Source organism: Heptranchias perlo, chromosome 14 (assembly GCF_035084215.1).
Source record: "Heptranchias perlo isolate sHepPer1 chromosome 14, sHepPer1.hap1, whole genome shotgun sequence".
NCBI classification, from domain to species: Eukaryota; Metazoa; Chordata; class Chondrichthyes; order Hexanchiformes; family Hexanchidae; genus Heptranchias; species Heptranchias perlo.
Genome location: NC_090338.1, coordinates 46,476,790 through 46,490,748, shown reverse-complemented (window position 1 = coordinate 46,490,748; position 13,959 = coordinate 46,476,790). Strand labels below are relative to the sequence as shown.

Genomic DNA, 13,959 nt, shown 5'->3' with positions numbered 1-13,959 from the left:
GGGCTCCCCCAGATCTATCCAGGCACCTGAAGCACATCTTCAACATGCCTATGGCTTGCTCAATGACACACCTGGTGGTGATGTGGATCCGGTTGTACCGCTGCTGTGCCTTTTTGGTGGTGTTTCTCTCAGTTGTCATGAGCCACTACTGCAGAGGGTGTCCCTTGTCTCCAAGGAGCCAGCCCTTCAGTCTGTCTCCTGTCTGGACTTGCGCAAAATGAATGAATCATGACAGCTGCCTGCGAATCTGGTACATACCTGCAGAAATCTCTTCCGGTGGGCGCACACCAGCTGCGCATTGATGGAGTGATAGTCCTTTCGGTTTATCAACACTCCTGGCTCATGTGGAGGTCCTCAGATTACCACATGTGTGCACTCGATTGTGCTCTGCACCTGTGGGAAGCCAGCCAGAGAGTTCAAACCCACTGCCCTCTCAGTCTGGCTGATGTCGTCGCGGTGGATTTTGATGTAGGTGGATGCCCTGGCAAACGAGCCGTCCATGACCTGTCGTATACACTTACTTGCAGAAAATTGAGACACACTGGAGATGTCATCGGTGGCATCCTGGAAGGATCCGGAGGTGAAGAAATTAAAGGCAGTTGTGACTTTAACTGCGACAGGCAATGTGTAGCCACCAGGCCCAGCCAGGAGCAGCTCTCCCTGAAGGAGGCTGCAGATGTCTGCGACCACCTGCCGACTCAATCTGAGTCTGCGTAGGCACTGCTCCTCAGAGAGGTCAAGGAAGCTCAGCCTCTGCCTGTACACCCTCTCATGTGGATAGTGCCTCCTGAGACGTCGGCCCCTCCGTTGGACCCTCTCTGCTCTTCTTCAGGTACTTGTTGCACACCTCTGTCTTGTGCACCTGCAGATCCCAGAACTGGACAACATGCCTGCTGTAGATGGTGATGTTCCTCCTCCTCCTCCTCTTCAGATGTACTGTGAAATACATCTATTGCATTCCCCATCCTGATGTTGTTAGTTTGAGGGGCTTCAAAATGTTGGTAAATTTATGTGAACTCAAGAATTCTCAGTCTCAACAAAGAACTCTCAGTCTAAACACAAAGAACTCCCAGCCAAACATTTTCCTGAGAGAATAAGCTTCGGCTGCATCTCGCCTCTGTTTCAATGGCGAGATTCAGAAGCCATGGGAGACATGTTCAGGAGAAATTATATCAGGTTCTGTTGCAGAATCCAAAAAAATTAAGTAGCTCAAGTGTTTACATTACCTACTTTTTCTCTTAATTAAATTGCCCCTTTAACTATCGGCCTGCAGCTTTAAGTGCAGAGAGGACTTCCGGGTTTCTGTTCAGCGTGCGCATCCTAACGTGCCTGAGTTAAACCTGGACGTGGGCGCACTGGAGCCGGGATGTGGTTCCGCTCCAAAAATCAACTATTTTTACTGCCCACCCACCCCCAGCCCACCCATTCTTGGGGGCTAAAATTACCCCCCAAATGTTCATGAGGAATATGATGAAAATATTTCCTCTTGCAAAATGGCATCAGAAGAGGAGAAGGAACATTCCTGATTTCACTGGGCCAGGTTACCGCTCGGGTAAAAATTGAAAATGACTCTGAGTGCTCAGTATAGGACAGGTGACAAAAACCCGTGAGAAGGCAGCAATATAAAATGGCACAGGAAGAATTCAGGCAGGGCCAGAAGTGAGAAACTGCTAATGAGTAGGGTATCAATATTGACAAAGAACCAACCAACTTCCTTTCTTCCCTTCCTTCCTTCCTTTCCTTCCTTCCTCCCTCCCTCCCTTCTAACCATAATCATGAGATCAACCAGTATGAAACGATGGCAGGAAATGGCAGTACTAACTAATAAACCTGACTAACACTCACATAAATCACAGAACAAAGCAATGAAATTATCTGAGCATTATGTTGTGGGTAAAACATTAGAGAGATGCACAGAGACACCTAGTTATTCAGTCTGTTCTAATATTAGCAATATTTGAGCTATTCAGAAATAGGAGGTGAGTCATTGCTTAAAGGATACGTTTTTACAGACGTCGATGTTTATTCAGCCTTCACTTCTTACTGCTGGCTTAACATGGATTGCTCCTTGCAATCCACTGTACCTATTTGTGATATCACATGGAATCAGCAAAGGCTATGGGCCCCGACAACATCCCGGCTGTCGTGCTGAAGACTTATGTTCCAGAACTGGTCGTACCTCTAGCCAAACTGTTCCAATACAGCTACAACACTGGTATCTACCTGACAATGTGGAAAATTGCCCAGGTATGTCCTGTCCACAAATAGCAGGACAAATCAATCCGGCCAATTACCGCCCCATCAGTCTACTCTCAATCATCAGCAAAGTGATGGAAGGTGTCGTCGACAGTACTATCAAGCGGCACTGGTAATGCCGTTGAATGTCAAGGGGAGGTGGTTAGACTCTCTCTTATTGGAGATGGTCATTGCCTGGCATTTGTCTGGTGCGAATGTTACTTGCCACTTATCAGCCCAAGCCTGGGTGTTGTCCAGGTCTTGCTGCATGCGGGCACGGACTTTTTCATTATCTGAGGAGTTGCAAATGGAACTGAACACTGTGCAATCATCAGTGAACATCCCCATTTCGGACCTTAGGATGAAGGGATGGTCATCGATGAAGCAGCTGAAGAGGGTTGGGCCTAGGACACTGCCCTGAGGAACTCCTACAGCAATGTCCTGGGGCTGAGACGATTGGCCTCCAACAACCACTACCATCTTCTTTTGTGCTAGGTATGACTCCAGCCACTGGAGAGTTTTCCCCCGATTCCCATTGACTTCAATTTTACTAGGGCTCCTTGGTGCCACACTCAGTCAAATGCTGCCTTGATGTCAAGGGCAGTCACTCTCACCTCACCTCTGGAATTTAGCTCTTTTGTCCATGTTTGGACCAAGGCTGTAATGAGGTCTGCAGCTGAGTGGTCCTGGCGGAACCCAAACTGAGCATCGGTGAGCAGGTTATTGGTGAGTAAGTGCCGCTTGATAGCACTGTCGTCGACACCTTCCATCACTTTGCTGATGATTGAGAGTAGACTGATGGGGCGGTAATTGGCCAGATTGGATTTATCCTGCTTTTTGTGGACAGGACATACCTGGGCAATTTTCCACATTGTCGGGTAGATGCCAGTGTTGTAGCTGTACTGGAACAGTTTGGCTACAGGCGCAGCTAGTTCTGGAGCACAAGACTTCAGCACTATAGCAGGAATGTTGTCGGGGCCCATAGCCTTTGTTGTATCCAGTGCACTCAGCCTTTTCTTGAGTGAATCAAATTGGCTGAAGACTGGCTTCTGTGATGGTGGGGTTACCGGGAGGAGGCCCAGATGGATCATCTACTCGGCACTTCTGGCTGAAGATGGTTGCAAACGCATCAGCCTTGTCTTTTGCACTCACGTGCTGGGCTCTGCCATCATTGAGGATGATGTGGAGATGCCGGTGATGGACTGGGGTGGACAAATGTAAGGAATCTTACAACACCAGGTTATAGTCCAACAGTTTTATTTGAAAATCACAAGCTTTTGGAGGCTTTCTCCTTCGTCAGCTCACCTTCTCATAGGATTGCCAAGCATAATCTTCCTTTCTGAAATCCATGTTGGCTGCTTATGTTTTCTTCATCTAGGCATTTAGTAATTTCATCTTTAATTAAAGATCCCAAAATTTCCCCCACCACTGATGTTCGAGCTAACCTGGGTAATTACAGGCCAGTTAGTTTATCTCCCTTTTTGAAAATAGGTATTACATTGGCCACTCTCCAGTCCTCCGGCAGACACCCACTTTCAATAGAACCCTGGAATATAAGGGGAGATTGTAACTCCCTCCATCGGCAGAAACCAGCCGGCATGGAAGTTAAAATCACATGGTACTTTTGCCTTGTTTTTTTTGTCCAAGCTAACACCTCACTCCTTTATCTCAGCTATTTCCCTGCTTATACCCGGACAATTTGATTTTCCTCCTGTACTCCCCTTATTCCTCTGCCTGCTATTCATTTTGCTAAACTCTTTTTATTTGTATATTAATCTCATCTATTTCAATCTTCTCTATTTGTTCCTTTGACTGCTTTTATTTCCCAATTCCCCCCTTTACTTCCCTATTTATCCATGTTGCCAGTTCATTAATTTCCTTTCTTTTTGGATACAACCCATCCTTGTGGAATAGCTCCCATCTTCTCCAGAACTGGTGCCTATGCCGAATAAAACAGAACCCTCTTCCCAACACCACGTTTTGAGCTCCCTAATCTTCCTATATTTTCCTACTACATTGCTGGGGAAGTAATCCAGAGATTACCACCCATAAGTCCTCCTAAATCTGCGTCCTAATCTCCTTTTACAGAACTTCGTGACTTTCCTTTCCTATATTATTCATTCCCACATGGACCACAATGACCGGCTGCTATCCCTTCCATAATTTTTTCCAGTCTTTCTTAAATGTCCCTTATTCTAGCAACAATGCAAGGTTCAGTGGATTAATGGTTTAAACTGTATGGTAATGGACTTTTGTACATTTTGTTTTTGAACATAAGGAATGCTATTCTATAAGTATTGAGATTGCAATTTAAGTTTCTCTTCAGCCATGGTTCTAAGGCCATGGATTTTATGGTGTTATGGTCCAGAGGCATTCAGTGAAACCTATACTTTACCTCTCTCTTTCTCTTTATCCCTCTCTAATCTTCACAGAAAGAATTTTTCAATTAAAATAGAAAGTAATATTGTCAGCAATATATATCAGTCAAACACAGAGAGGTGTTACTTGATTTTGAGAAATAACATTAGGGAGTTGCATTTATTTAGTGCCTTAATGTGGCAAATGTCCCAAGGTACCTTACAGGGTATGGGAAGGGGGCAGAGGGGGAGTGGAGAAGAAAAAAATAGACCAGCCAGGTCCTGGGAAAATCCTTGGTCTGCACTGTTCGCTGACCTGGGGTTGCAGTAGATATATTACAATTGGGGGGAAAAATTCAATAGGGCCTATTATTGGGCATAGGTAGCATGATCTGCTATTAACCAGTGCCCAATGGCCCCTGCACAGGCAGGACAAGAACTTCATCCTGCCTCAGTACTCACCGTCAAGCTGCATTGAAATCCAGGCCTTGCATGTCGATTCAATGCAATTTGCACTTTCCACCAGCAGGGGGAACCCCAATCTCTTAAAGGGAGGATGTTGCTTCAAATCTCTTAAAGGTAGCCGGTACCTGTTATTTGCTAAAAATAACAGTCTGTTGTCTGCTCGGAGGTCAGACATTGCACACGTAAAACACAGATGCAGGTCCCGTCCCGATGTTTACAAACTGATGAGTTATGTTAAAACATTGAATAAAGGTTGCGCACTACTAAATCCCATATCCTCCAATCTGCATGCCAAACCTCACCAATCTGCCAACCTGAGTTGGTACCAGGCCTGCGAGAGTGCATGCACCAACGTTCTCTGCTGATGCACAACAGGTCTTGGTGCAAGAGATGGACAGAAGGAGGGACATCCTATATCTGCAGGGGGAGGGGAGCAAGAGGCCCTCCAGACATATTGCCAAAAGCAGTGGGAGGCAGCGGAAGATGAAGTCAATGCCAGGCGCACAGCACCACAAACATGGATGCAGTGCAGGAAGAAGTTCAATGCTTAGACACAAGTGGTCAAGGTGAGTGAGGTCAACTGTCAAGTAGTGTCTCCTACCAACTGCACCACTAGCCACATCCACTGCTCCACACACTACACTCCCTATCACCCACCTACCAACAAACTCTTTCCATCAGTACTCAATTCTTCCAATCAGATGCTTCCTCTCACCCTTACACATTATCACTGTTGCAAGCTGCCCACCCACAACTCACAGGCCACACAAACTGGCAGCTATTCAACCATGACAGGCACATGGACATACGTCCCTCTTTCTTGCAGAAGAAGGTAGCAGGGCATTTAGCTCCTTGAGTCTGTTCCGCCATTCAATGAGATCATGCTGGACCTGTGACCTAACTCCATATACGTACCTTAGCCCCATATCCCTTAATACCCTTGGTTCACAGAAATCGATCAATCTCAGATTTAAAATTCACAATTGAGCTAACATCAACTGCCATTTGCAGAAGAGAGTTCCTAACTTCTCCCACCCTTTGCGTGTAGAAGCGTTTCCTAACTTCACTCCTGCACTTACTGGCTCTAAATGTTAGGCTATGTCCCCGCGTCCTAGTATTCAAGTATAGGAGACCTCCAAAAACAGTTACAAATGTCTCGGCAGCCAGAAGCAATAATCCAGCCACTAACCTGTAAATCCTGCATGGTCCCTTTAAATTGTGCTGGTGGGGTCCTCCAGGCACTCTAAGACACATTCAGATGGTCATGGTTAAGACTGTGCGTTGAGTTGAGTGTTAAGTGCCAAAATGGTAACTATCACTTTAAATCAGCGTTGCATACTGATTGTATCCATTTTCTCCTTACGTTACATGTTTCCAGCATTCGGTATTTGCACATGCGCTAACTCCTAAACCAAGATGGCATCTGATGCACATCACACTGGAAACGTGCATGCGCAGCCAGGACGCTATCTTGGACGTTCAAGAGGCCACGTAGCACCGTAACAACGGGTGCTACACGGCCCAATTTAGCGCCCTTGGTCTCACTACCCCTGGGCTAAGGAGGGGTGCAATCAGCCAAGGTGCCCTTTTCCAATTGCTATGCTGGAAAATGAACATGTGGATATCAAGACAAGATTGGCTGTGTTGCCCCACAATGGTCAGCTATCCTGTTACTCATTATTTTAGCTGAGGCATGAAGAGTACTCAGGAAGTGGAGGCAAAAATTGGGTGGGAGAGGGAAGAAAAGTACAGTAGAAACTAGAATATGCCTATAGACACTGCATTTCTATCTTCAATATGACTATGTAATTGTTACCTCCTGAATCCACAAGCCATCTATTTTTGTTTCCTTTTGTATCTGCAACTTGAAGAACTGCCACAAAATCACCTCTTTGAAGTGTCAGGTCAAGTTCTTTGTTTCCAGAAATATTACTGGTAACTTGATATATTTTGTTGGGGCTGTGATTTTTAAGAAGAATGTCCAGTTTGTCTTCATTGTTAACGCTACATGGCTGAAAAGAAAGATATTGAAAGTCAACTGAAAAATAAATAACTGCATTGATAACTTAGCATATTGATTTCAGTATAGACTATTCACATGGATCCTAATCTAATGCTTTGACTTATTTAGAAGCAACCAATCTCTGGCAACTTTGGAGAAAGTGTTTTACCACCAGATAACGACATCACTGTTCATTGATATACGTAAAATCTAAGACTCTGACGGGTGGATTTTCACTATTGGGTGCCTGAGAGCTGCAGCGTGAGGCTCGGCCCATTTTGTGGGCTGAATCTCATTAACATACACGCGGCTAGCTGCATGTTTCGAAAGGGTATCGCGATGCAGCTCACCGGCTCCGGGCCATTGCCCTCATTATTCTTGTGCAGCCCAGAGGAGCTCTCCTGCTCCTTCTGGCCTCACAAAATGATTTCAACACTTACCTTTTCAGGACTCTTCTGCTGATCCTCTAGGTTTTACTGAATGGAGCATGCATGTGAGGAGGTAAATCCACCGCTACAAGTTTAACTCTGCTACCGCCCGATTTCCGCCCTTGTATGTTTTAAACACATTTTTTTGTTGCAAAAGGTAAGATTGTAATTAACACACATGAAACATCTGTAATCTGCAGTACGTTTTGCAGTAAATTATTACCACCGCCTCCTCCCGGATTTTAGTCTCCAGTATTTGAATTTCTAGTTGGTCATTTATTGCAGCCACTTGCGACAAACATTATGCCATTATCCTTGGGCGATGAAAGAAATATCAAGCAGAAGAGCCAAAGTATTGGAACATAGGAACAGGAGTAGGCCATTTAGCCCCTCGAGCCTGTTCCACCATTCAATGAGATCATGGCTGACCTGTGACCTAACTCCATATAGCCCCCTTAGCCCCATATCCCTTAATAACTTTGGTTAACAAAAATCTATCAATCTCAGATTTAAAATGAACAATTGAGCTGGCATCAACTTCCATTTGCGGAAGAGAGTTCCAAACTTCTACTACCCTTTGCGTGTAGAAGTGTTTCCTAACTTCACTCCTGAAAGTCCTGGCTCTAATTTTTAGGCCATGTCCCCTAGTCCTAGACTCCCCAACCAGTGGAAATAGTTTCTCTCTATCTACCCTATCAGTTCCCCTTAATATCTTGAAAACTTCGATCAAATCACCCCTTAATCTTCTAGATTCCAGGGAATACAACCCTAGTTAGGGTAATCTCTCCTCATACTTTAACCCTTGGAGTCCAGGTATAATTCTAGTAAATCTACACTGCACTCCCTCCAAGGGCAATATATCCTTCCTAAGGTGTGGTGCCCAGAACTGAACACAGTACTCCAGGTCTGGTCTAACCAGGGCTTTGTATAGCATAACTTCTACCCTTTGTGTTCTAGTCCTCCAGATATAAAGGCCTTTTTGATTATTTTCTGTTTCTGTCCATGACATTTTAATGGTCTTTCTACATGGACCCCTAAGTCTCTTTGCACCTCCACTGTTACAAACTTTTCACCATTTAGAAAGTACACTGGTCTATCCTTTTTAGGTCCAAAGTGGATGATCTCACACTTGCCTATATTGACAATCAGATATCTTGAGTAAAATGGGCCTATACTCTCTGGAGTTTAGAAGAATGAGAGGTGATCTCATTGAAACATATAAGATTCTGAGGGGGCTTGACAGGGTAGATGCTGAGAGGTTGTTTCCCCTGGCTGGAGAGTCTAGAACTAGAGGGCACAATTGCAGGATAAGGGGTCGGCCATTTAAGACTGAGGCGAGGAGGAATTTCTTCACTCAGAGGGTTGTGAATCTTTGGAATTCTCTATCCCAGAGGGCTGTGGATGCTGAGTCATTGAATATATTCAAGGCTGAGATGGATAGATTTTTGGACTCTAGGGGAATCAAGGGATATGGGGATTGGGCAGGAAAGTGGAGTTGAGGTTGAAGATCAGCCATGATCAGATTGAATGGCAGAGCAGGCTCGAGGGGCTGAATGGGCTACTCCTGCTCCTATTTCTTATGTTCTTATGTTCTTATCTTAAGTGGGATTCACCTTTATTTGGAGGAGTGAATTTCAACCACTTACTGCCAATAGGTTTGAATATCATTTCATTTGATCATCTCATAGGAGTACAGTAACGACACAGTGACTCCAACATGAACAATGTTTTCACAATGCACACGAAGCTGTCACGTTGTCTGTTTATAAACTGATTGTAAAGCTTTCCTAACAGTTTCACGGAAGTGATGATGCCATTTCAAATTCACTTTTAGTTCATTAATTGTTCTTTTTCTATCTGTATTATGGCATTTCTGTACATTCATTTTCTTGGGAATGTGCAGGGAGCATGAATTAACTACAAAGAGAATTTTCATTTACTTTTTAAATTGCTCTACACATAACATACCTGTTCTATAGTTTGTTCCTTAATTGATTCAAATATTTGACAGAACTTTTCCAGCTTTACATTTGATTCCTGCATCATTTCTTCTGTTTGCTGCCAAAAGTTGACTTTGTGGCTGAGTAGAAACTGAGAGACATAAATCATTTAAGCCATGCTCTATAGTCTTGATTGTTAACTTAATTGTCTAAAGATCAAGAATCTACATTATTGAAAATGATAATTCACACATTTGATAATCAGCGAGCACACATTGACCCCTGTTTTATGGACTTGTAGCATTGGTGCTTATTCGGTGCTATTGGTCCCTCATCGAATATGATGATCCATGCACCAGGAAGTTTTCAATGCTCATGTTTTCATAGGTCAAGATTGTCATGTTCAGGGTGACTCTTGGACAAAGATGTTAGTTCACAGCATTGTGAGCATACAGGCAATTCCTTCTAATATTTTGTTTGTTTCTTTTTGCAAATTATGTTGCAATAAGCAAGTGACCATTGACTCAAAGGTTCCATCAGCAACAATATTGTCCATTATGCAGCAAAAGTTTACTTTATCAAAACGATTAGCATAGCTCTGGGAGCAATCAATGATTCAACTGCCTCCATAAGGAGACAGCTGTGAGCACCACAGAAAATAGAAAATAACTGAGGCACAAGTAATGCCTTCCTACCTCTAACCTACACAGCTCTGTACCTCCCAGGCACAGAGAAACACATGCCCTTGAGTACCAGTGTACAAAGTTTAGCTATTTAGAGTAGACGAAGAAATGGCCAGAATAGCACAATTTTCAAATAAAAACTTTTCAGGAACATTTAGTAAGTTTCTAAAAGTCGGACTCACCAGCTTAGTTTTTCTGGTTGCAAAATTCCACCCCATTTTCAGTGAGGGAGCAGCAAAATGGGGTGAAATCCTTTTCTGCTGGTTTTCTGCCCCAAAATTGATCCCAGCCCCCTCAAGTTTCCAAATGAGACATGGCCCTTCCCCCAATCTTCCCTTCGAACACTCAGCTACTTCAATAATATGTGGTAATCAGGGCCAGTGGCACTGTTGCCCTGAACTTCCTGGTTTTAGGCTTGCAATGCACTAGGCACGAGTTAGAAGGAGAAATACAAGGCAAATCTGCTGCCAGGATCAGCTGAGACAAGTGGAAGTCAGGATTTTTGAGCCTGGAGATTGCTGAACGATTACTGTAGCTGGGAATAACCTTTTGGAGTAATTTTATTTTTTTGCAATTTTGCTTACACTGACTTAGAATTGCTTCTGACTCCTTGTCGACATGATTTTGGATACCTCTACTCCTACCCAGAGTGAGGGCTTCTCAGGAGCAGGTATGGCATTCCCACGGGCAGATCTTTGTTTGCCATTATCATGGAGAAGAGCAGGAAATAATGGCAGTAAGGAAAGTGAGGCAGTACTTAAGGAGAATGCATCCTACCAGATACTGCCCTCCCCCGTCAAAGAATATAAATAAAACACAAGCCCTTTGTCCACTTTATGTGTATTAGGAGAGTGTGCTTCACCAAAAAGGGTATGGGGAGTGAGCAGGAGAGTGGGATTAGACTGGCTGGGATAGTAAATGGTACGGGGAGTGAGGGTAGAGTGGGATTAGACTGGGTGCGATACTAAAGGTTATGGGGAATGAGGAGAGTGGGATTAGACTGTGTGCGATATTAATGGGTGTGGGGAGTGGGTAGAAGAGTGGGATTTGACTAGTTGGGATATTAAAGGGTATGGGGAGCGAGCAGGAGACTGGGATTAAACTGGGTGGGATATTAAAGGGTAAGAGGAGTGAGCAGGAGACTGGGATTAGACTGGGTGGGATATTAAAGAGAGATCTACCGCCTATAAATGCAAGTTCTTTCTTTTCTTTTTACTGCATGAGGACCAGCACCCAAAGTCATCTGCTCTGTCTGTGGCTATGAAAGTGACAACTACACTCAACTTTTATGGCACAGGGTCATTTCAGGCAGCCATGGGGGATCGCTGTGATATCAGGCAGGGTGCAGCACAGCATGTATTCATCAGGTGAATGAGTTAACCTATGAAATTTTGGAGGATTCAGTTATGCCTCTGGCCCTGAAATTCCACACAATGACTTGCGCAGCATTTGCACAAATGACACATCAGCTGTGCCCTGCTAATGGTCTGGAGAGCTGTTTGCACCAAAATTTTGTGGGTCTACTCATTTAAATATCCACTGGAGGAGTCATTGGCATAAATCCCATGTAAAATGGGAGTAGTGTGCTGGGGTGCTTGGAAATTAGAGTGCAGCCTTTCAAAAGCCAGTTGTGACTGAAGATTGCAGCAGCAGACTGGGGGAGCAGCAGGTAAGTAGCAAAGTGCTTGGCTTGCTCTATTTACTGCTAGGTACCTTGACTGGATGTTTTGAGTGTTTCTGTACCACTTTTCAAGAATGTCTACCTCCAAAGCAGCTGACAGAGGCAGCCAGGGAAGGGACAAAGGCATGGCACAGAGCCATAAAAGAAGAGACCACAACTTCAAAGAATCTGACCTGTAAACCCTCCTTGATGAGATAGAGCAGAGGAGAGACAGACTCCAAAGAATTGTGCCATGTGCAATGAGGTTGCACTTGCCCTGAATGCCAACTCTCTCACCCCCAGAACTGCAGACTAGTGCCATATTAAGTTCAATGACTTGACCAGGGCAGGCAAGGTAACACACTGGCCACTTCTCCTTTTCTTCCTTGGGCATCAGGACACTCTTCACTGTCTAGAATTAAAAGCTACATATCTAACCATTCACAATGCCCTCTGGTTAAATGGGGTTAATTTACGATCTTACAGTATTTGTCACCCATGCAGCAAATATTTGCATTCCCAACCCTAAAACCTCTTCCTCCACTTTAACGGGATGTTATCACTGCATCTCTTTCATCAGCTGTCTGATGCCATCTGGGAGACACTCCTCAATTGTTAGCCTTCACTATATCCACTCAAAAACAAACTATTACACAGTACCTGTGAGAAGCAGGACACCAGAGGGGGCATTCTCAAGTTTGAAGACCTCATCACCTTTGAGGAGCAGACCATAGAACTAATGGGGAGGTACTCTGCTTTTGCTGCGGGAAATATCTTAGTATTTCTGAGGTTAGCTCAGTGCCTGCATACCTACATAATCTCTGTGAAGCACCACATATGCACAAGCTTCCACCCCTACTCTGTCTCCTTAAATGCAAGGGGATAATACTCACCCATTCTTAGCTTGTATCTTCCTTTCCTGCAGATCTATCATGGGGGGACATTATATGATTAGGAAAAGAAGGAAACTTCTGATGGGTGTATTTGGAGCGCCACCTTGTGTTTGGGCTGGATTGAAATTGCTCAGTAGTCTTACACATTAAGCTGATATGCAGACTTTTGTGTCCCTTTTAAATCTTTTGAATTATTCTGTCACGGTCTTAATATTTAGATTTTAATAACTTTTATGATATACTTTAAATCTGGTTTTATTTTGTCAAAATTGTTTTTTTATTTAGCAGAAAATTAAGTCTGCCAACCATTTTGTGGGATGTGGTATTGACAGACTAGATAATTTTAACAGATATATAAATCCAATTTTTCTCTTGACAGCTCAGCAAGTTTAATATTTAGTAGCTGAGTCATACAGATCAAAAGGTCGCAATCTGATGTGCTCTATCTTCGAATGCCTGCCAGTACTCACAGTCATGGCTTACACATGAATATTTGGCTGAGGCATTAGAGGGCCTCCCCCATTTGTGGAACTATACTCCAGCAATAAGTCATCACCTTCAAAAGAAATTATATATATATTTTAAATCTTTACAGTAGAGACTGCAAGGGCCTTCCTTTTCCACCAATGTTCTGATTTTTGGAACTGGATGATTGTTGTTGTTGTAAAGTATGCAGCTCAGATATGGTAGTGGCCAGGTGCAATGAAAAGTGTCCCCCCTTCTTTCCACTGATAATGTATTCACCTTGGCCTCAGTATGACTTTGCTCTTTTCCACACTGTGCATCCTTATGGCTTTTCTGAGTTGAATTACTCACTTCACAGCTTTGTATCAATTGTATTGCACCAATGCCAATTTATGCTGTGTGCTCAAGTCAGCTGAAAACTGCATCAAAATTGTACAAAACCGTTTCCACTTAGGACTTTTAAGGCACTTTTCTATTACCTGTTTTTACTTTTCTTCTCTCAGGGAGCGATCCCTGAGCATCGCTTTCGCGTTTTTCTTTTTAAGTCAAGTGCAGGTGGCACTGGGCTCTGCTGTGTAACCCAGGAGGCTGGCCTTCCCTGCTTGCTCTCCTGAAACCAGTTCTGTTAATTTAACAGCCTATTTGTAGTCGTACATTTCATGGGCTTATGGTGCTGTCACTGGGGATGTTTTTAAGAGTGTAATGGGACTGACACAGTCTCCTGTGCGTCTCCTGTCACCTGCAACCCTGTAAGATAAATGTACCTTTAAACAGGCATCAGGGAGCTGAGATGTTCCACAAACCTGGGCTGAATTTGAATCCAAGTCCCAG

The 13,959-nt window shown here is 44.0% G+C and overlaps 1 protein-coding gene across 2 annotated transcripts in view; it reads right to left on the bottom strand.

The window, feature by feature from the left end:
* arhgef37 (Rho guanine nucleotide exchange factor (GEF) 37) overlaps positions 1-13,959 on the bottom strand; it is a 97,173-nt gene that overhangs the window by 11,377 nt on the left and 71,837 nt on the right. For both annotated transcript variants that reach the window (XM_067996394.1, XM_067996395.1), the window contains exons 10-11: positions 9,456-9,578; positions 6,874-7,069 (exon numbers count right to left, since the gene is read on the bottom strand). In XM_067996394.1, coding sequence (XP_067852495.1) covers positions 6,874-7,069; positions 9,456-9,578 — 319 coding nt within the window. The remainder of the gene's footprint in view (positions 1-6,873; positions 7,070-9,455; positions 9,579-13,959) is intronic.